Source organism: Panthera leo, chromosome A2, assembly GCF_018350215.1.
Source record: "Panthera leo isolate Ple1 chromosome A2, P.leo_Ple1_pat1.1, whole genome shotgun sequence".
NCBI lineage: Eukaryota > Metazoa > Chordata > Mammalia > Carnivora > Felidae > Panthera > Panthera leo.
Window position 1 is genome coordinate 7,871,576 of NC_056680.1, and position 20,103 is coordinate 7,891,678.

Consider the following 20,103-nt stretch of genomic DNA (forward strand, 5'->3'; position numbering starts at 1 on the left):
GCAGAACCTGATGCAGGGCTCAAACTCACAAACTGAGCACAAATCAGAAGTCAGAGGCTCAACTGACTGAGCCACTCAGGCACCTCTAAACCTATTTAAGTAAGCACCGCACCCAATGTGGGGCTCAAACTCATGACCCGGAGATCAAGAGTCACATGCTCCACCGACTGAGACAGGTAGGTGCCCCTAAAATATTTGTTTTTTTAATCTACTTGGCAAATAATGAAAAGATGGACCATCCTGGTGTGGACAAATCACTTTCATAGCTCATTAGTGTTGGTGGGAGTTGGCACATACAGCTTTCCAAGAGTGGTCTGACAATATTTATTAAAAACATAACTGCATGCATTTTGACTCAGCCATTGCAATTTTTAAAGTACTTATCCTAAAGAGACATTTGGACAAAAACCTACAGATGAAGGCATAAAATGCCCATTCTAGTATTGGTCAGAATAGTGAAGAACTATTATTAAAAATATCCAACATTAGAGCATCATTAAATTATGCTTCATCTGTACAGTAGAAGAATATGCAGCCATTAAAAACAACGAGGTGGGAGGGGCGCCTGGGTGGCTCAGTCGGTTAAGCGTCGGACTTGGGCTCAGGCCAAGATCTCACGGTCCTTGAGTTTGAGCCTGGCGTCAGGCTCTGTGCTGACAGCTCAGAGCCTGGAGCCTGCTTTGAATTCTCTCTCTCTCTCTCTCTCTCTCTCTCTGCACCTCTCCCACTTGCGCTCTCTCTCAAAAATAAAACATTAAAAAAAAATTAAAAACAATGAGGTGGGGAAAACCAATGAGGAGCGTTTAAATTTATTGAAATGACAACATGTTTATAGTGAGAAGAGCCGATTTCAAAATGTTCTGCATTGTATGATCCTACTAAAAGAGAATCTACTAGAAAAGGCAGTTCGTCCATCAAAATATTAATGATGTCTCCGGTGGTAGGATTAAGAGAGATCTGTATTTTCTGTTCTGTAGTCTTCGATATTTTCTGACTTTTAGCAGTGAGCAGGTATTAATTTTATAATCAAGGGGAAGCCTATTTTATAATCAGGGTAAGGAAATACCGGTATTTGTTATCTGGCAGGCACAAAAGCACGGTAGATAAGCACGCAGACTCTGAATTCAGCCTGCCTGGATTCTAGTTCCCACATCTCCAGTTAATGACCTGGTTAGTCAAGAAAGCAGCTAACTTCCTCGCTCTGTGCCTCCGTTTCCCCCTCGCTGTAAAATGCAGATAATAACTGCGCGGATAATAACTCGGATTACTATGTGCCAGGCATTGCTTGTTTTACGTAAATTGTCGCGCTGAATTCTCACAACAGCCCTATTATAAATGGGTCACAGGCGGGGAAGGAGACGGGACCGGGAGCTCCCCGCCCCCAAGCGCCTCCTGGAGTGGAGCTGGGGAGAGACAGCGGGATCAGAAAGGCACGCACGCGCAGACCGAGTGGAAGGCGGGGCGAGGACACGCGGGGGATTCCCCCCTGTGCTATTGGCTGTCGTGGTTGTCATTAGCCGAGAAGGCCGCCAATGAGGGGCGCGGCCGCTTCGCCTGGGGAACCGGAGGGCTGAGCGAGCGGAGGCTCTCGGGCGGCTGCAGGTGCGACGAACCCCGAGGAGGGTGAGGGGACCTGGCGTCACTCCCTGAAAGTGACTCCAGCGTCGTTTCCACTTAAGGGGACCCCAGTGTCATCCTCCTTTCCTAAGAGTACCCTGGCGTCATTTCCCCCTTCCCTAGGGGGCTCCTAGACTTCGACCCTTTTTCCTTTTTTTTCTTTAATTTTTTGGTAACCTTTATTTTTGAGAGACAAAGACAGAGCATGCGCGGGGGAGGGGCAGAGAGAAAGGGAGACACAGAATCCGAGGCAGGCTCCAGGCTCCGAGCTGTCAGCACAGAGCCAGGTGCGGGGCTCGAACCCACGAATCGTGAGATCATGACCTGAACCGTCAGATCATGACCTGAGCCTAAGTCAGACGCTTAACTGACTGAGCCACCCAGGTGCCCCGACCCTTTTTCCTGAGCGCGATCCCTAAGACGTGCCCTCTACCGGAGGAAGACGCCGGGGTCCTCCCTCCTCCTTCCTGAGGGGGGCGCCAGAGCCATTCCCACTTCCTTAGGTGGACCCCGCTTCGTCAGCCCTTCCTTAGGGGACGCAGGTGTCAGTCCCCTTCCCTTCGGTGGGGCCCCGGCATCGTCTTTCCCGAGGGATCTAGGCTCATCCCTTCTTCCTGAGGGGGTCCCCTCTCATGTCATTCCCTCCTCCCCAAGTGTCCCCAGTGTTCCTTGCCGAGAAGGGGCCTGGCGCTGCGCCCCCTTGGCTGAGGGCTTCCTGTCACCCACCCCCGCCCCCCGCAGCCGGAAGGAGCGTCGCCACCCCTTTGCAATTTGCGCAGATCCAAGGCTGGGGTGTCCCGCATGGTGCGGACCGCGAAGCCCCGCCCCCAGCCGGAGACAGGGGGAAGGCAAGACCCAGCGCCCCCTCAAAGTGTGTGCCTGTTGGGGGGTGGGGGGACACCAGCTGACACAGGAACTTACCCTGTCACCTGAGAAATTGTGTAAGGAACTGGGGCTGTTTCTCCTAAAATGGGAGCCGCAGGAAGGATCAGTGCCCTGAAATATTTATCAATATTCAACATCAGTATTGCTGCCGTGGTCAGCAGGACCTTACGGAGTCATTGGATATGCGTGGGACTGTCACCTGGAAGAGGGACTACTTAGGGTCCATGAAGTCCCAAGAGATCTGATGGTAAGGTTAGAGGGGGAGGTCAAAAGGGCTTCCCTGGGTGGAGCTGAAATCCCAACAGGCGGAGCGCACCGAGCTGGCCAAATCCGCAGGCTGGAAGGCCTGGCCTTTCAGTCCCATTCAGCCCCGCGAAGATTCCTTGTCCGTCCACCGGCGATCAAGAATTGTCTAGTCGATATTCCAATGTGTGTGCGCCGCCTATACGTGCCAGTGCATCGGTGGAGGAAGAATGGAAGGATTCTGAACAGAGGCCTTGGGGACTTCCGCAAGCGACTCTTGCCTCAGGGATCATTAAGGAACAGTCTGTCTGTGTCCCGCTGCCTCGGTGACTATACGCTGCAGGAGGGCAGAAACTGCTCCTAGTTGTCTCTACACAGTGCCTGGAACATGGTGGGCACGGAAGTGCTTGCTGTCCCTGCCCTAACCCCTCACTTGGTGAATCCTTAGAGGGACTGAGAGATGACCAGGGAGGGTGAAATGTGATAAGGGGAAGGCACGCAGTGCAGATGGTGTCAGCACAGAGCCAGGTGCGGGGCTGAGACTCAAACACCAGCTCCTCGGCTAACCTTCTTCGTCTTTCCTGACCGTGAAGCTACCAGCAAGTGAAGACAAAGAGGCCGCAGAAGTCAGCCTGGGGCGGTTCGGTTTAAAATTTCCCACTAAACGGGGCGCCTGGGTGGCTCAGTCGGTGAAGCGTCGGATTTCGGCTCAGGAGTTTGAGCCCCGCATGGCCTGGAGCCTGTTTCGGGTTCTGTGTCTCCCCCTCTCTCTGCCCCTCCCCTGCTCATACTCTGTCTCTCTCTCTCTCAAAAATAAAGAAACAGTAAAAAATTTAAAATTTCCCACCAAAGTTGTCTGAATCAGCTGATTGAATCTCTGGGAGGATCCTGGAATATGTAGTCTGAAAAATGTTCCTGAGTGCCCTGTTTAAAATGTGGCCTGATATAAGCAAAGTCATGACCTTAAGGTCTGGATGGGGTGCTGGGGCTCACAGGAGGGAGAGTTCTTTATATAGGGGGAGCTGTGGATGCCTTTGCAAATTGTGTTCCGTTTCTTATAAATATAATTTGCCCAGGAGTTTTGAAGAATGCTAATTAAAAAAAAAAAAAAATAGGGGGCACCTGGGTGGCTCAGTCGGTTAAGCGCCGGACTCTGGCTCAGGTCATGATCTCACGGTGGGTTTGAGCCCCGGGTCTGGCTCTGTGCTGACAGCTCAGAGCCTGGAGCCTGCTTCGGATTCTGTCTCCGTCTCTCTGCCGTCCCCCCTCCGGCCCCTCCACTCTCTCCCTCAAATATAAATAAATATTAAAAAATAAGAGTAATAAAAATAAAGATAAAAAGCAGGAACAAGCCTCAATCAGGTAATTCTACACCCTGAGCTTCACGAATCTTTTCTAGCTCTCCTAGTCTGGAGATAGTTCCTTTTTTGTCTGAAGCCCACAAGAGGGCGCTGCATTCCTTTTAGCCCACACCTCCCGCATCAGCCCAGATACGGTTGATCAGGAGCCGGATCCGGCCTGAGGGCTGTGGGGAGCTGCAAAAGCATCACAAAATAAGGCAGATGGGTTGGTGGAAGCCCCGAGTTTTCACAGGTAACAAGAGCCAGTGAGGAATTTTAAGGTATGCAGGTAAAGTGCTCCGGGGTCCTGCAACGTTACCATTATCGTGCCGACTTTGACCACCTTGATAATTCTGAGTGGTGTTAAGCTGAGTAATTAATCAGGTTTCCAGTGCTTCCCTCATTCCTATCAGTGATACTACATTTATTGTGCTCTTACTGGGTGCCAGGTGCTACGCACTGTTGGTACCCCCGTTTTACAGATGAGGGAAGCCAGGCACAGAAAGGATTTGCACTAAGTGCCGGATATGGGTCTCCAGCCTAGTCTGTGGATTCTAGGGTATTCTTCCCCCCCCCCACCCCTTGCATTCTATCTTCTGCAATATTTATGTCCACTAATATTTTAAAACCAGAACGCACGCCCAAGGGAGAAGATATTCACTGCGTTGAAGGCACGTTGTATTGCACAAAGCAAGGGACTCTAACATCCAGAACAACAGTGCCCTTCACAGAACTAACGTCGTCCACTTGACGGCGAGTGGGAAGTTATCCGCTTACTGTCCCTATGGATCCTTCCTCTTTCGCCTTCATCTTTGATATGGCCTTCTAGACCGAGAATTCCCCTCAGCTTGTAAACATGCTGTCTTCTGAATCTCAAAAACAAAACCCCACACCGTCCCTGAATGCTTTGGTTCTCTCTCGCTTTCATCCAGTCTTTTTTCTGCCTCTTCTCACCCAGGTGTCTCGAAAGAGATGTTCTCTTCCCCAGCTTCCTTCGCCAGTTCAGTGCTGCCTTCTCAGCAACAGGACCAGTTCCAAGGAGGCGTCCCATAAACACTTACTGAAGGAATCTATTGCTTTACCTTCACAAATCGACCAAAGTGGTTCTCAGCAAGATTACTTTCCAGTCCACAAACCCAGGGGGCATTTGAAGGGTTCTATCTTTCTCAACTTCTTTGCCTTTCTTTCTTTCCTTTTTTCTTTTTCTTTCTCTTTCTTTCTTCCTCTTTCTTTTCTTTCCTTCCTTCCTTCCTTCTTTTTTCTTTCCTTCCTTTTTTCTCTTTCCTTCTTTCTTTTTCTCTTTCTTCCTTTTTCTTTCTTTCCTTTCTTTCTTTTCTTTCTTTCCTTCCTTTTCTTTCTTTCTTTCTTTCTTTCTTTCTTTCTTTCCTCCTTTCAGAGAGCACTCTTGTGCACATGAGCAGGGAAGGGACAGAGAGAGAGAATCTTAAGCAGGCTCCACACCCAGCGTGGAGCCTGATGCCTCGCTCGATCCCATGACCCTGGGATCGTGACCTGAGCTGAAATCAAGAGTAAGACGCTCTGAGCCACGCAGGTCCACCCCCACCTTTGCATTTCACAGCGTTGTTCCTTAAATCTTTTTGTGCTCAATTTTTTCTCCACTTAGCTTATGTGATGTTGCATTTTTGTTGGTTTTCCTCATGACTTCCTGCTGCTGTTATGTTTCTTGGAGCTTCTCTTCCATTAACTCTTTAATGTTTCTTGGAATGTGCCTTTAACCTGTTGTTCTTGTTATAATGTTTTTTTTTTTTTGAGAGAGAGACAGAGACAGAGCATGAGTGGGGGAGGGACAGAGAGAGACACACAGAATCCGAAGCAGGCTCCAGGCTCTGACCCGTCAGCACAGAGCACGACGCGGGGCTCAGACTCATGGGCCACGAGATCATGACCTGAGCCGAAGTCGGACGCTTAACTGATTGAACTGCTCAGGTGCCCCCATTGTTCTACACCAGTATGTGTTGCAGTGTGGTCCCTGCACAACAGCATCAGCATCCACTGGGCATTTGTCAGAAATGCAATTTCTTGGGATGCAATTGAATGAGAGACTTCTGGAAAATCCAACACCCATTTATGATTTAAAAACAACAACAACAATGTAGCAAACTGGATACAGAAGAGAGTTTCCTGAACTTGATAAAAGTTCCAGCAAAAGTTAAGGTACAGATTACAGACCATCTTTTGGCAAACATCAGATTTACTAGTGGCGGATTAGAAGCAGCCCTCTTATTATTAGGAAGAAGACAGGGTGCATGGCTGGTTCAGACAGAGGAGTGTGTTACTCTTGATCTCTGGGTCATGAGTTTGAGCCCCACATTGGGTGTAGAGATTACTTAAATAAAACTTTTTTTAAAAAAAGGAATAAGACAATTATCCCCACTATTACCACAACTAACCAACATTTCACAGATGGTCTTAGCTACTGGTATAAGGCAAGAAAAAGAAATGAGTGGTAGAACTATTGGAAAGGTGACATTACACTGTTATTGTTTACAGGTGATTTAGTTACCGGCTTTAAAAAAAAAAAAAAAAAAACTAGAAAGAGGGAGGTAGAAGATCAATATACCAACAACTTTCCCATATGCCAGAAATACCAATTTTAAAGGATCAAAGAGTAAAGATCTCACTGACAACAGCAACCAGACCTATAAAACTCCCAAGAAAAAACCCTTTGTGGAGTAAGTATAAAGCTTTCCTGTGGACAGGAAAGAAAAATTCCCTAAATAGATAAATCAAGTTCATGAATTGAGAGACCTAATGTTGTAAAAATGTTCTTTCTCCCCAACTCAATAATTTGAATGCAACCCAATTAAAATTCTGATTTTTCGTTGGATTTCATTCATCACAGGAATAAATAATGCAATAACAGAATAGCTCGGGTTTTTTTTTTTTAATAGAAAAAGGGAGAAAGGAGTTATTCTATATATTAAGACACGTTATAAAACTGTAGTAATTAAAATGAAGTTGATGCAAAAATGGATATTTAGGTAAAACAGCAGAGAATCAATAAAACAGAAGAGAGGTCCCCATGCACTTATGAGAATGTTCTATATGATTGGGATAGCATCTCAAAACTATGCCTAAAGAAGTAATGAGTTAAGAAATTGTTTGAAAAATAAATGGTTGAACAGCAGTAGCTATCCATACAAAAAAAAAAAATCCCACTAAATTCCTACTTGATACCATTCATACCAACAATTCCTGTTGGATTTAAAAATAGTACAAAAACAAAACAATAATATCGGAGGGAAAAATATTACCAAAATGTCTTAATTTCTCTATTATTCAGGATTCTTGATTTTAGCAGAACCAACAAAAACAAAGTCTGGTTAACTAAGGCAGAAACAATTTATGGGTAGGCAGCTGCAGAAAATGGTGAGAACCAAAAGTCCTTCTTAAATATGACACAAAATGGGAGAAACACCGAAAGTGATACATTTGATTGTGTGAAATTTATAAAGAGCTTCTAGAAACAGTAAGGATAGGGTTTGTTACCACCATTTTGGAGGACGATCTGGCAGCATCTAAGGAAAGCTGTGCTTAGCCTACAATCTAGTAAGTTCCACCTCTTAGCCCCCTGGAGAAATATACACATTTGTGCCCAAGGAGACATGGTTGAGAGTGGGCATTTCGTCCTTATCTGTAATTCTGAGAAATGAAAAGACCTAAACATCTGTCAGTAGTGGAAGAGATAAAACACAACATGGGTAGCTGGTAAAAGGAATGTGTGTGACATCGCACATGGAAAGATCTAGAAGTCTGAGGAGGAAAAGCAAGTTGCAGAATAATACAGGCAACATTGTGCCACTTTTGTAAGGAAACACAGAACATTACTTACTGCATTGTGTGTGTGTGTGCGTGTGTGTGTTTAACTTAGAGGGGGCTAGAATGGAGAGATAGTAATATTTCAGCTCAATCTATAATGCTCTAATTTCAAAGTTAATACTTAGGTATTTAACAAAGAGAAATGAACATGGCCCACAGGGCCCCATCTGACACCATGTTCCTACTCCCTCTCAGAGCTTCATCCAGACTTGCTTCCCAGTGCCTCAGGACCTTTGCACATGATGTTTCCCCTGTCCAGAATCTTGCCCCTCCTTTCTCCACCTAGTTGACGCTACCAGTTCCTTTGGATTTCTGTGGGAAAGCCAACTGCTCAACAATGCTTTCTCAGGGCCTCTGACCTAGGTCGAGCTCCTGGCTTTCAGAAAGCTTACCTTTGAGCTTAATTACATACGTATTTTGTGATTATGAACTCTAGCTCTAGGAGAAAGAGGCAGTGTCATGTTTGTTTCTTCACATCTGGTAGAGTAGCCATTCGGGAACTGGTTGGAAGCATTAAAGCCTAAGGGCTAGAAAAATAGGACTGTGTACTTTCCTAAAACAGTTGCTATCTTGAGGCCTCAAAGCTGACACACCCCAAAACACGGTCACTTCCCTTCCGGAACTGCGGCCTCCTCAAAGGTTCTCCACCTCTGGCTGCTTAAGGTTGAGGCCACCCGGGAGCATTCCTAATTCTCTGCCCTTCTTATCTAATCAGTCTCTCCACTCCCACAACCTAATCCAAACTGCCATCCTCTCTCACCAGGCCAATGCGATAGCTGCTTGGCCCTCCCCGGCGCGCCCCAGGTCCCAGCCACGTGCACGCGGCTTCCAGAGCCGTCGACGTTCAAATGCAAACCTCACCGTGACCCTCAGCTGCCTGCCACTTAGCACGGTTTTAACATGGCTTCTGCAGCCTCTGGCTTACCTGGAGAGTTGGCCCGGTTTCCCGGGGACTGGGGCGTCCTGGGACGCCAGGCTTTCAGCGTTCAGACCGGGAATGTCCCGGGCAAACCGGAACCGGTTGGAGGCCCTGCTCCACTGCTAGGCTATAATCTCCATGAGGGCGGGAATCGTTTGGGGCCTGTTCACTACCGTTGCCCCAGTGCCCAGCACAGCAAGGGCTTTTTTAAATGGCTGTTTTTGCGGAGTTTGAAAGGGAACGTAAATACTTACCTTTGTTGGGCCAGCAAGCTTACACAGGGCCTGTCGCCCAGTAGGTGTCCCAAGTACCATTTTTGCGGGTAAGAAACTGCACCTGACTGCTGATTCCCGAATTGCTTTACCGAATCAGCTAAACCTGACCTCCAGAGGGGGGAGGAGACGCCACTCTGGGACAGGCCGTGTGGCTTCTGGCCACTGAACTACATGCAAATTCCCCTGGACTCTAGATTCGATCACTGTTTCCAGAACCACCGATCTACACACTGGCCCCCACGGGACCCCCTTCTATCCCTTCTCACGATCACAGTGGCAGAGCTGCCCGAACCACTCTACCACTGAGTGGCCACGTGACCTCGGGCAAGTCGCTTCTCGGAACCTCGATCTGTAAAGAATTCAGGCTTGGCCTTCCTAGAACCCAGCACTCTCGGGCATCAAATCATGTGTAGAAACACTCTGCCAATGCTAAGAGGCTATCCAGATGTTACATTTGCAACTTCTAGTTCTCCCCCATCCACTCAGTGCAGCCAGCGTAGACTTGTTTTCTGCTTCCAGGAAGCGGCCCAGCCAAGACAGCCTTCAGGTGAACTGAGTGAATGAAGCTGAACAGATGGGCAGTTAGGCTTTCCCTGGAAGGGAAGGAATCAAATGTTTCCTGGCTCAGCTACTTGGGAGAGCCTATGAAATTCCTCATAGTTGAGGTCATACTTCTTCCCTCTTTGCTCCACTCTCCCAGCACAGAGAGAGTTAATCGGCTTAAGAGATCCAGGCCAGGGACGCCTGGGTGGCTCAGTTGGTTGAACGTCCAACTCTTGATTTCGGCCCAGAGTCGTGGGATCAAGCCCTTCGTTGGGCTCTGCACCAAGCGTGGAGCCCGCTTAAGATTCTGTCTCCCTCTTCCCTGCTTGCATGCTCTAAATTGAAAAATAAATAAATAAAAGAGATTGAGAGAGAGAGAGAGAGAGAGAGAGAGAGAGAGAGAGATCCTGGCCATATAATGCCTTCACAGGAATTGTTTAGAAGAGACCAGGCTATACGGAGCCTAAGAACATTCCCAAGAACCCCTTTGTCTTTTTAATACCCAGGCGCCAAAACAAAAGGCTCAGTCTGTGTGACTGAAGCACATAAGAATGACTGGATAGATTTTCAGTGACCTGGAAGGCATGTTGGGATGGTTTGCCTTACAATAGAGCTCCAGGGAGCCCTAAGAGAGGTGTCAAGGAGCTGGGTCATTGTCTTCAAAGCAGCCAAAAGTGACAAAGTGAGCCCTGTGTGGCCTGTCTACTGGGAGAAAGATGCCCTACATGTCAAGTTGATGGGCAGAGATAACGGGCTGCTTTCAAATTCAAAGTCGAAATCAAAGACTTGGGTACATCTCAGAAGACTTCTTTCTGTCCCCAGGTTCGAGACCTCCAGCTGAGAGCCCGGGTGGAAGACACTAGTTAGTTTGTTCTTTATTTTCATTGGAAAGTTATATGGTTACTTATCAACAAAATTGACTGTCCAGGGCAGAGATATCCAGTGGTTTCTATGTACAGGACCATCCCTGGGGTCCACACCTCTGCAGAGGCCTCACCCCTCGAGGCCTCAGTCAGCTCCTTCCCAGGCCTCCAGGAACCAATCACAAAGACACAAGGAACAAAAACGGGCCCGACCTCGGCACCTGCTTTCACCCCAAGGGGAGGTGGCGGCTGCTGGTATGGGCCGCGGGCCTATTCTCAGGGAGTGGGTGCAGGGGCCTCTCTCCTGGGAGCCTGCCCTCATGCCTCCCCTGCCCAGAAAGGCTCTCTTGGACATTCCTGGGACTACTCTGACAGGCTCGTGGGTCCCACTCTGGCCTTCTTTTCTCTCTACTTGTCATTTTAACACCGAGGCATCTCAGCCTCCCATCTTGGAGGATAAGCATTTGCTCTGGCGCCTTTTCTTTTGTCCCTGTTTTTGTACAAAAACAACAATACTCTCAATCGGACCGTTTTTTTGCCCAAGAAACAAAAGTGGCTCAACAGGTACAGTTCTGCTGGTCGATCTGCTTTCGGCAGGGTTCCATGGTGACGGCGACACCCACCCCGCTCCGGCCGGATGTCATGTGGGTCACCTCGCTCCAGGTGTCGGTGTCTGGGTCATAACACTCTACACTGTCCAGGAACGTGTGACCGTCGTAGCCTCCTGCAGGGACAGCAGAGGACACAATCACCCCCTCTGAGGGCAGGGGAAAGAAAGAGGGGGGAGGACCCACAAGAAGCCTTCCTGCTGGGACGTGAGCCCACCCCCAAAAGACGGGGCTAATCAGTTCTCTCCACCCAGGTTTCCGCCCCCAGGGCCTCACCCAGAACGTAGATTCTTCCCTGGTGCACAGTAATCCCCAGGGCGCTTCGCCGATGCTTCATGGGAGCTACAAAAGTCCACGTTTCTGTCTCCACATCATAGCGCTCCACGCTGTTCAGCTGGTCCTGACCATCGTAGCCCCCCGCAGCATAGATACAGTTGTGCAAGACACAGACTCCTAAACCGTACCATGCAGAGAGGGTGACTCCGGGGCCTGGCACTGGGGGCCTAGCCACCACCTTCTTGGGGGCGCCCTCCCCTCTCCCCTGTCCCGGGAGACCCTTTAGAAACAAAGCCGCGAGAGAAGAGCTTGGACTCGGTCAGAATCGAGCTCTTCTGTGTGTGCCACAGGGTTTAAGATCAAAACAGGAAGCCTTCCCCAGGCCTGGCCGAGTTTCATCCTCAGGAGTGGGAGGGTGTCCCTCCACCGTCCCCTCCCGCAGCCCCCACCCACCTGCCCCACTTCGGATGGTGTTCATGGGTGCGATCATCCGCCACTCGTTTCTCTCTGGGTAGTAACACTCGGCTGAGTTGAGGCGGTTTGTGCCATCAAAGCCCCCAACGGCATAGAGCAAACGGTTGAGGACAGCCACTCCCACCCCGATCCTTCGAGTCAGCATTGGGGCCACCAGGTGCCACTCGTCCCGCTCTGGCTCATACCTGCAAAGGAAGGACAGCGACAATGGCAGTCGTAGCTGACCTCGGGGGAACACGTACTGTGACCCGATATTCTGCCAGTTCTGTAGGCACTCGAGCTCTCTCATCCTTCTAGCTATTCTGAGGGAAACTGAGGCTCACAGCCCTCATCTGTTCAAGGTTACTGCCGGTGGCCACGCCCTGCCCCGCGGCCAGGCCCCGTGCTGTTATGTGTCATCCCACCCAAACCGCACCCAGCCTGTTGGGCAGGTGGTCCCCGTTGCCATCTCCCGTCACCTCCGGGTGACAAGATGGAAGCACAGAGGGATGATACGGCATGTCCAGGGTCGCCAAGGACGTGGCGCTGGGGTTTGACGCAGCCTTCTAAGACACCAGAATCCTAACTCTAGCAACTAGGCTACCACGCAGGATGGTTTTTGCCCAAGTGTGGGGCTTACTTAAAATTCCCATTGCCCAGCCTCACTCCGAGCCCACCACCGATGCCAGGTCTCCAGCAGTGGGCTAGGGAGTTTGTTTTAACAAGTGCTCCAGGGGAGAACTGTATCCTGGATCACACTTCTGCAAGAGGAGAGGGCAGAGGACTGGCTGTGCAAAAGCAGAAAGACCAAAATACTCAGCTTCTAAGCGCAGGGTCACCATGCAGTTGTGCAGGTTGTGCACTGTACAAGGGTACCATATCCCAGGGGCACCTTCCACACAGAACACCTCGTACATCTGTTTATTATGGCAATTTTGAGGCAGATGGCAGCGAGGTGTCATGGTTTAATAAAATTAGCATTTTACAGTAACTTCAAAAGCATAGAACTCTTTCCAGACCTGCAGAAGAAGAGTCGTATGGGTTTGTGACAGCCCTGTAGGCGATTCCCGGGCCCAGACACATCATCCAAGGTCCCTGACCCTACATCTCCCAGGAATTTAGCTTCACCTGGAGGCGTCCACTCCCTGAAGGCAGGGCACAGAGAGACAGGCACTCGACAACAGGGGAAGTCTCCACACCCCAACGGGTTGGGACCCGGTAGCAATGGGACCCTCAGCGTCCACCCCGTCCGGGCCCTGCCACTCACCTCTCCACACTGTTGTGGTGGATGCAGCCATGGGAGCCACCCACGGCATAGATGTGCCCGTCGATGACCCCAACCCCAATCCGATTGCGTGGCACGCTCATGGGGGCACAGGGTGACCACTGGTTGGTCATGGGGTTATAGCAGTCCAGGGCGCTGGAGTCGGTGTTGCCGTCGGGCGAGTTGTTCCGGCCACCCACGGCATACAGCAGCCCGCCCACGACGCAGCCCGCCAGGCCACTGCGAGGCACCTGCAGGTCCGCCAGTCGGAGCCAAGTGCCATCGCTGGGGTTGTAGGCCTCCAGGTAGCTGAGCGACTGGCGGAAGTAGCCGCCGGCGGTGTAGATGAGCCGGCCCACTTTGGGCGCCCGGCAGGGCATCACCTGCGTGGGCTTGTGCAAGGTCAGCTCCTGGAAGATCTTGACCAGGTAGTCCTTGCAGCGGGAGTCCGCCTGCAAGATCTCGCACTTCTGCAGCTGCATCTGCAGGAAGCGGGGTGTCAGCGAGTGGCATCGCACGGCCCTGAGCAGCGCCTGCACGTAGAACCGCCGCTGCTCGCAGTCGTACTTGACCCAGTTGATGCAGGCGTGGAAGACCTCGGACTCGCAGCGCACGTTCAGATCGTCTCGGCTGATGAGAGTCACCAGCTGGCAGTGGGACAGGTTGAAGAACTCCTCTTGCTTGGCCACCTGTAGAGGACATTACCGTGACAGGCTGACTCCCGCGTGCCGCTCCCCTGAGCCCGCCACGGCGGCGCGATCGGGGGGACACGTCTCTCAACCTGCCTCGGACAGTCTCAGTTGCCAGTTTGGTAAAACGGGGATTTGAACGGTATAAATTTCACAGGTCGCGAAGATTAGATGGGCTGGTGCCACACACGCCAGGCGTATGGGACGTAGGCACTCAGGTAAACGGGCAAAGAGACGATGTACCACGTACCTTTTTGTTTCATTTTGTGCTTGACCTACAAGGTTACCCGTTTGTTGTCTTTTTTAAACAACCTTACTTTTTCTTTGTTTTTCTTTTTAAGTTTCTTTTTTATTTTAAGAGAGACAGACAGTGCAAGTGGGGGAGGGGCAGAGAGGGAGAAGGAGACAGAGAATCCCGAGCAGGCTCAACACTGTCCGCGCAGAGCCCGACGCGGGGCTCGAACTCACGAAACCATGAGATCGTGACCTGAGCTGAAACCACGAGTCAGCCGCTTGACCGACCGAGCCATCCAGGCACCTCCGACCTTACTTTTTCAAAAGGGTAGATTGGCTAAAAAGGAAAAAGTAGCAGCGCTAGAATGTTCTAGAAAAGTGTAGGCTCTAAAGAAGAAGGCTGAGCTACAATATGGCCCACTACTTTCTAAGTAGGTGACTTGGGCAAATACCTGAAACGCTCCAGGCCTTGGTTTTCTTCCTCTGTAAAGGGGGTTTGTGTTAGCAGCTACCTCACAGCCGGGCGAGGTAGCCAACTATATAGTAGGGTAGACAGGGCCCCAGGCAAGTATTTCTTGTCAGGTACCAGTCTATAAAAGCAATTTCAGTCAGCCCACATCAGCAGGCCACCAATGCTCTGGTAGGTACCCCAAGCCCATGCAATCCCTTTAAAGAAACATTATGCAAGCCTGTCGGAAAGCCCTGCTCACAGACCGCCTTTCTGGAAGCCATAGGCCCTAGGACCAGTGCCAGAGGTCCACAGGGCATCTGGTCAACCCCACATGTGTGGTAGAAGGGAGAACATCTGTCCCTTAAGGGGAGAAATGGAAACCAGGGCACTATCTACCCCAGCTGATCCTAGCCCCTGGAGGAGGGCTTTGAACATTTCCAGGAAGAAGGGGCGCCTGGGTGGCTCAGTTGGTTGAGCCTCCGACTTCGGCTCAGGTCATGACTCACAGTGTGTGAGTTCGAGCCCTGCATCAGGCTCTGTCCTGACGGCTCAGAGCCTGGAGCCTGCTTTGGATTCTGTGTCTCCCTCTCTCTCTGCCCCTCCCCTGCTCACACTCTGTCTCTCTCTCAAAATAAATAAATATTAAAAAATTTTAGAGAGAAAGAAAGAAAGAAAGAAAGAAAGAAAGAAAGGAAGGAAGGAAGGAAATTTTCAGGAAGGCACTCTAAACCACGGGACTCTCCAAGGCTTGGGACCTGGGGTACAGCCCTCTTGGGTCAGACCTAGGGGTGGTACTTCCTCTTAAGAGAGTTGAGAAAATCCAACGCTTTGAAGAATGGAAATCACTTAGAACCGGGGTTGGCCCAGCCAGGGCTCAACAAACACTTATGATTAGCATCATCCCAAGGGCACAGCCACCAGTGGGTGCCACCCAAGAATTTGGGCTCATCACTGTGATTTTATAAGGAATCTGTCATTTTATGCTCACAACTTCCTCCACTCAAAAACGAAAATGAAACCAAGAACAGTGTAAGGACGACACTGCGTCGACCAAAGAAAACTCGTCTAAGGGTCACATCTGAGGGAGGCAGCATGTCACGGGTGTTCCACAAAGATCTGCTGACGGCCTGAAGCATCGGGCCCTGCTCCGCGCACCCCAGGGCTGAGCTGCTGTCATGTTCCCTGCATGGGAACGAGCTTCATGGGTCCATCTTCGTGGGTCACTGCCTTCTCTTGACCCCGGAGAAGTCAGTGACCCACGAAGATGGACCCATGAAGCGCTCGCCTTCCTCGGCTGTTTCCCAGAGTCACCCCAGATGTGTAGACTAGGACCCCAGAACCCTGTTTTTCTCCAGCTCCCTGATCTGACCCTTGTCCATCCGTCGCCGGTCCTTCCGACACCGCCCCCAAGCCCTGCCTTACGTCTCCCCCCACCACTCACCTCTCCGAAGTGCATGTAGATGTACTCGCGGGCTCGCTGGTGCAGCTCGGCACAGCCGATCTGTTCGGCGAAGTTGGCAATGCCAATGGCGTTGCTGGGGTCCAGCTGCTGCACCAGGAAGTCGCTGCAGGCGCGGACGACACTGTCGATCTGGTACATGACGGCACCGTTCATCACGTGGAGCACGCACTTCTCACCCATGGAGATGGAGGCCGTGTAGGCAAACTCAATTAGGCGCTCCATGACCTTGGGGTGGATGCCCTCAATGGACACCACCTCCATGCCCTGCTCCCGCAGCCCGTTGGTGAACATGGCCTTGAAGACAGGGCTAGATGAGGCCAGCACCACCTTGTGAGCCATGAACTGGGCGGCCGGCGCGTCCTCGTATTTGACCTGCAGTGTGACATCACACAGCTGCTGGCTGAGCCGCAGCTCGTTCATGATGCCAAAGGCCTGCTTGGTGTGGTCCTCTAGCGTGTAGCTGAAGGTGCGGTTGCCGTGCTGGGAGGGCGTCACCTCGGCTTTGCACTCGGTGGAGGCGTACATCACCGCGTCCCCTGCCCCCTCGGGGCGCTGTGACCTCAGGGGAAGGAATCGGGTGCGGGCCCCAGCCCCGCTAGGCCTCGGTTCCGGCTGCATGGGGTTCCAGGTGACAAGGGACAACAGCACCACGGGCACTCAGAGGCCTGGAGGAGGGAGAGCACAGGGCTGGGGCAGGGCCTGGGGTCGGGCCTCCTTTTATAAGATAAAGCGACTCCTAGACCAGTTTTCCTTCCCAAGCCCAGGCGAAGCAACGTCCGTTTGTGCTAACTGCCACGTGGCCCCACCAGCCCAGGATTCCATCTTAAAAACACGGGTCAGACGATGTCCCTCCCTTGCTCAGAATCCCCCCACAACCCCCCGTGGCACAAAGGGTAAAACCAAACTCTTCAATGGCCTCGTAAGCCCTACACAGTCGGCCTCCGTCCCCTCTCCCCTTGGCTCACTCTGTTCCAGCTTCCCTTCCCTTCCTAGATAGAGCATGTCTATTTTTTTTAATGTTTATTTTTGAAAGAGAGAGAAAAAGCATGAGCGGTGGAGGGGCAGAGAGGGGGTGGACAGAGGATGCAAGCAGGCTCCGTGCTGACAGCAGAGAGCCCGACACGGGGCTTGAACCCATGGACAGTGAGATCATGACCTGAGCCAAAGTCAGTCAGATAGAGCGTGTCTAGCTCCTTCTTTCATTCTCCTCACCAACATTTACTGAGTATCTACTGTGTGCCAGGCGCTGTTCTAAGCACTGGAAACACAGCAGTGAGAAAGGGGCATAAACTGTGCCCCCCCTGGAGATGATGAGGGATGGGCCATGAGTAAAATAAGCAAGAGTTGACTATAAATTATGGTTATTAAAAAAAAAAAGAAAAAAGACGACAGCACTGTGATAGTGTGACTTGGGGCAGTTACTTTATCTTTTTTTTTTTTTTTTCAACGTTTTTTATGTATTTTTGGGACAGAGAGAGACAGAGCATGAACGGGGGAGGGGCAGAGAGAGAGGGAGACACAGAACCGGAAGCAGGCTCCAGGCTCCGAGCCGTCAGCCCGGAGCCCGACGCGGGGCTCGAACTCACGGACCGCGAGATCGTGACCTGAGCCGAAGTCGGCCGCTTAAGCGACTGCGCCACCCAGGCGCCAAGGGGCAGTTACTTTAAATCACGTAGTCCAGGGCTCTGTGAGAGCTGAGACCAGAAGGATGTACACACCAAAGGGATGTTCCAGGCAGAGGGAAGGGCAAGGGCAAAGGCTCAGAGGCAGAATGAGAGAGACAATCTGGGGACTGGGAGGAGTGTAATGAGAGCGACTGACGACTAAAGGGAGGGTTTCCCATGAAACCTGTGGAGTCTGGAGGGCCGGGCCATGAGCTGCCCTTTTGAAAGGTCCTTCAGGGAGAAGCCGGGGAAATCTGCAAGAGGCTCCCCAGGTTCTCCATTTATCTTTCCCGGGCTCCGCGCACAGTCATCTCCTTCCTGTTTGATTTCCACCGCAGCACTTGTCAGAAACCGAAATGAGCTCCGAGCTCCGAGGCTTGCTCTGACTGGATGGCCCAAGCCCCGGGCCCTCAGCCCCGGCGCTTCAGAAGGCAGGGAGCCCTGCGTAGGTCACGGTGGTGCCCACCCTGTCGTGTGCCTCCCCCACGGCCTGCCCGGGGCCTGGCACTGCTCAGGGGTCAGTAAGCGACTGGCTGGCCGACTGCCCGCTTCACTGTGCCTGCCAGAGCACCCTCCTCCACCGGGGCCCAGGGCGCCGCTTGACCGCCTCTCCCCGGCTGAGGCCCCTGCCCTGCCTCCTGGTCTTTGGCCAGTCGGTCAGCGGTGCCCCTTGGACACTGGACACTTCCCCCCACGAAGCAGATAAGTGGGGGGGACTGCGCATGCCCTGCCTGAGCCGCCACCGAGGCCTGGAGAAGGGAGGAAGTGACCCCCGCCGCAGCCTTTCGACTGCCGACCCCAGGGCGCAAACCAAGCTCCCCAACGCGCCGCGCTCCCCGGCAGCCGGCCCGAGGGGCACTCCCTGGGCCTCTCGCCCGGCTTGCGTAGCTCCCGGGCCACCCCTCGAGTCGCGCCGTCCAACAAAAGGCCAGGACTCGAGCCGCGCCCTCCGCGGGGCCGCGGGAACCCCAAGGCGACCGGGCCCGCGGCGCCCTGTCCCCCGACCCCCGGGGCCCTCCCGGCCCGCGGCGCCCGCAGCCCGGGCGCAGGCCGCCTCACTCACCCCGCCATGGCCGCGCTCGAGCTCCGCCTCCGTCGCCCAGGCCCGGGCGCCTCCATCGCTGCGCGCCGGGGGGAGGCGCGGAGCGCGCGCAGGTCACCATGACTAAGCAGAGCCGGGCGCCGGCCGTGTCAGAATAAAAGTCCCCGCGGCCCCGGGGCCTCGGGCGGCGGGGACGGCAGAGGGGCCGTTCTCCCCGCCCCCGCTCCCGCGGGCGTTGGCGGAGCAGCGCAGCCCCAGCGCGGCGACCGCTACGCCCGTCACTACGGCGCGGCGCACCCGGCCGCGTGGTCGGAGCCGCCGTGAATCAGCCCCGGGTTCGAGGCCCGGAGCGCCCCTGCCTGCACCGGAGATCGGTGGACAGCCCTCCCGGCCGGCGCGCTCACCTCGGCCCCCGCGTAGCCTCGTAGCTCTCGCCGCGAGGTGGGGATGCCCGGGGCGCCGCGGCGGCTCCGGGCACAGTGGTGCCACCCGCGCGTAGAGCTTCCGGGAAACCCGAGGGTCCGGGGCCCGGCCGGGGCGGCTCCCGCCTAACTTTCGCTGTGGGGGGCCTGAGGGCGCCTCCGCTGTCGGGGGACCTTGGCTCCGGGGCCGCAAGGCCAGCGGGGTCTCGGACGTCGGGTGGGGGGCGGCCTCGGGAAGGCCTGGAAGGAGGCGGGGAGAGGGCGGGGAGGGCGCGGCGGGGAAGGAGCCGAGATTCCCCGCCCTTCCCGCAGGTGCCCGGCGCCCCGGAGCGAGGAGCGGGCGAGGGCGAGGGTACACGGCCGGGCGGGCGCGGTCCGTCCCCGCTTCGCACTGTCCCTTCCATCCGTCCGATTCGGTCGTCTCAGCTGCGCGGGGCTGCTCTGCCCGACCCGCTCTGCTCTCGCGAGCCCCACACAACCCAGGCCTCACGGTCCAGCGGCCGCCGGATCCTGCTAGAATTATTTACCTAGTTGGCTTTTCCTTGCCTTTATTTTTCAGTCCCCTCCAATCTAGAGGCGCGTGAAGCTCGCCTGCGGGGGTTTGAAGCCCGGCCCCGCCACTCTACCTCTGTAGGGATACTTCCATAACTCAACTTCTCCACTCTTCAGTTTCCTCTGTAAAATGGTTACTAATACTAGCAGCCACGTGAGGACCGAATGCGAATGCTGGTGCCCAATAGATATGAACAATTGTTATTTTTCATGGTAACGGATGCTGATTCATCATTTTTGCTGATTATGATATAAAGTTAATTTTTAAATGTATTTTATTTATTTATTTATTTATTTATTTATTTGCACGTGTGCACAGGGAGGGACAGAGGGAGAGACTCTTAGGCAGGCTTCGCTCCCAAGAGGGAGCCTGGGGAGAGGGGGCAACCAAAATCAAAAGACAGAGGCTTTTACTGACTGAGCCCTAGGCACCCCTAAATGTACTTGTTTTTGAAAGAATC

The 20,103-nt window shown here is 52.9% G+C and overlaps 1 protein-coding gene across 2 annotated transcripts; it reads right to left on the bottom strand.

Moving 5' to 3' along the window:
• Positions 1–10,512: 10,512 nt before the first annotated feature.
• On the bottom strand, positions 10,513–19,303 carry KEAP1 (kelch like ECH associated protein 1). 2 transcript variants are annotated; one of them, XM_042928403.1, is made up of 6 exons: positions 19,073–19,303; positions 15,942–16,627; positions 13,130–13,815; positions 11,863–12,068; positions 11,410–11,586; positions 10,513–11,249 (listed from the first exon to the last, which is right to left on the bottom strand). In XM_042928403.1, exons 2-6 carry the CDS (start codon positions 16,578–16,580, stop codon positions 11,083–11,085), a joined length of 1,875 nt encoding a protein of 624 aa, XP_042784337.1. In that variant the 5' UTR covers positions 16,581–16,627; positions 19,073–19,303; the 3' UTR covers positions 10,513–11,082. The 2 variants fall into 2 exon arrangements, with proteins under 2 accessions (XP_042784337.1, XP_042784336.1); XM_042928402.1 differs by lacking the exon at positions 19,073–19,303 and adding an exon at positions 18,690–18,795.
• Between the last annotated feature and the right edge of the window lie 800 nt (positions 19,304–20,103).

Excerpts from the sequence above, each read along its gene's own strand:
- KEAP1 (XM_042928403.1), bottom strand. The coding sequence starts at position 16,580 with ATGCAGCCGGAACCGAGGCCTAGCGGGGCTGGGGCCCGCACCCGATTC. Across the intron at positions 11,587-11,862 it reads CACCATCCGAAGTGGGGCAG|GAGTCTGTGTCTTGCACAAC; the intron begins GTGGGTGGGGGC and ends GGTACGGTTTAG. Across the intron at positions 11,250-11,409 it reads GGGAAGAATCTACGTTCTGG|GAGGCTACGACGGTCACACG; the intron begins GTGAGGCCCTGG and ends CTGTCCCTGCAG.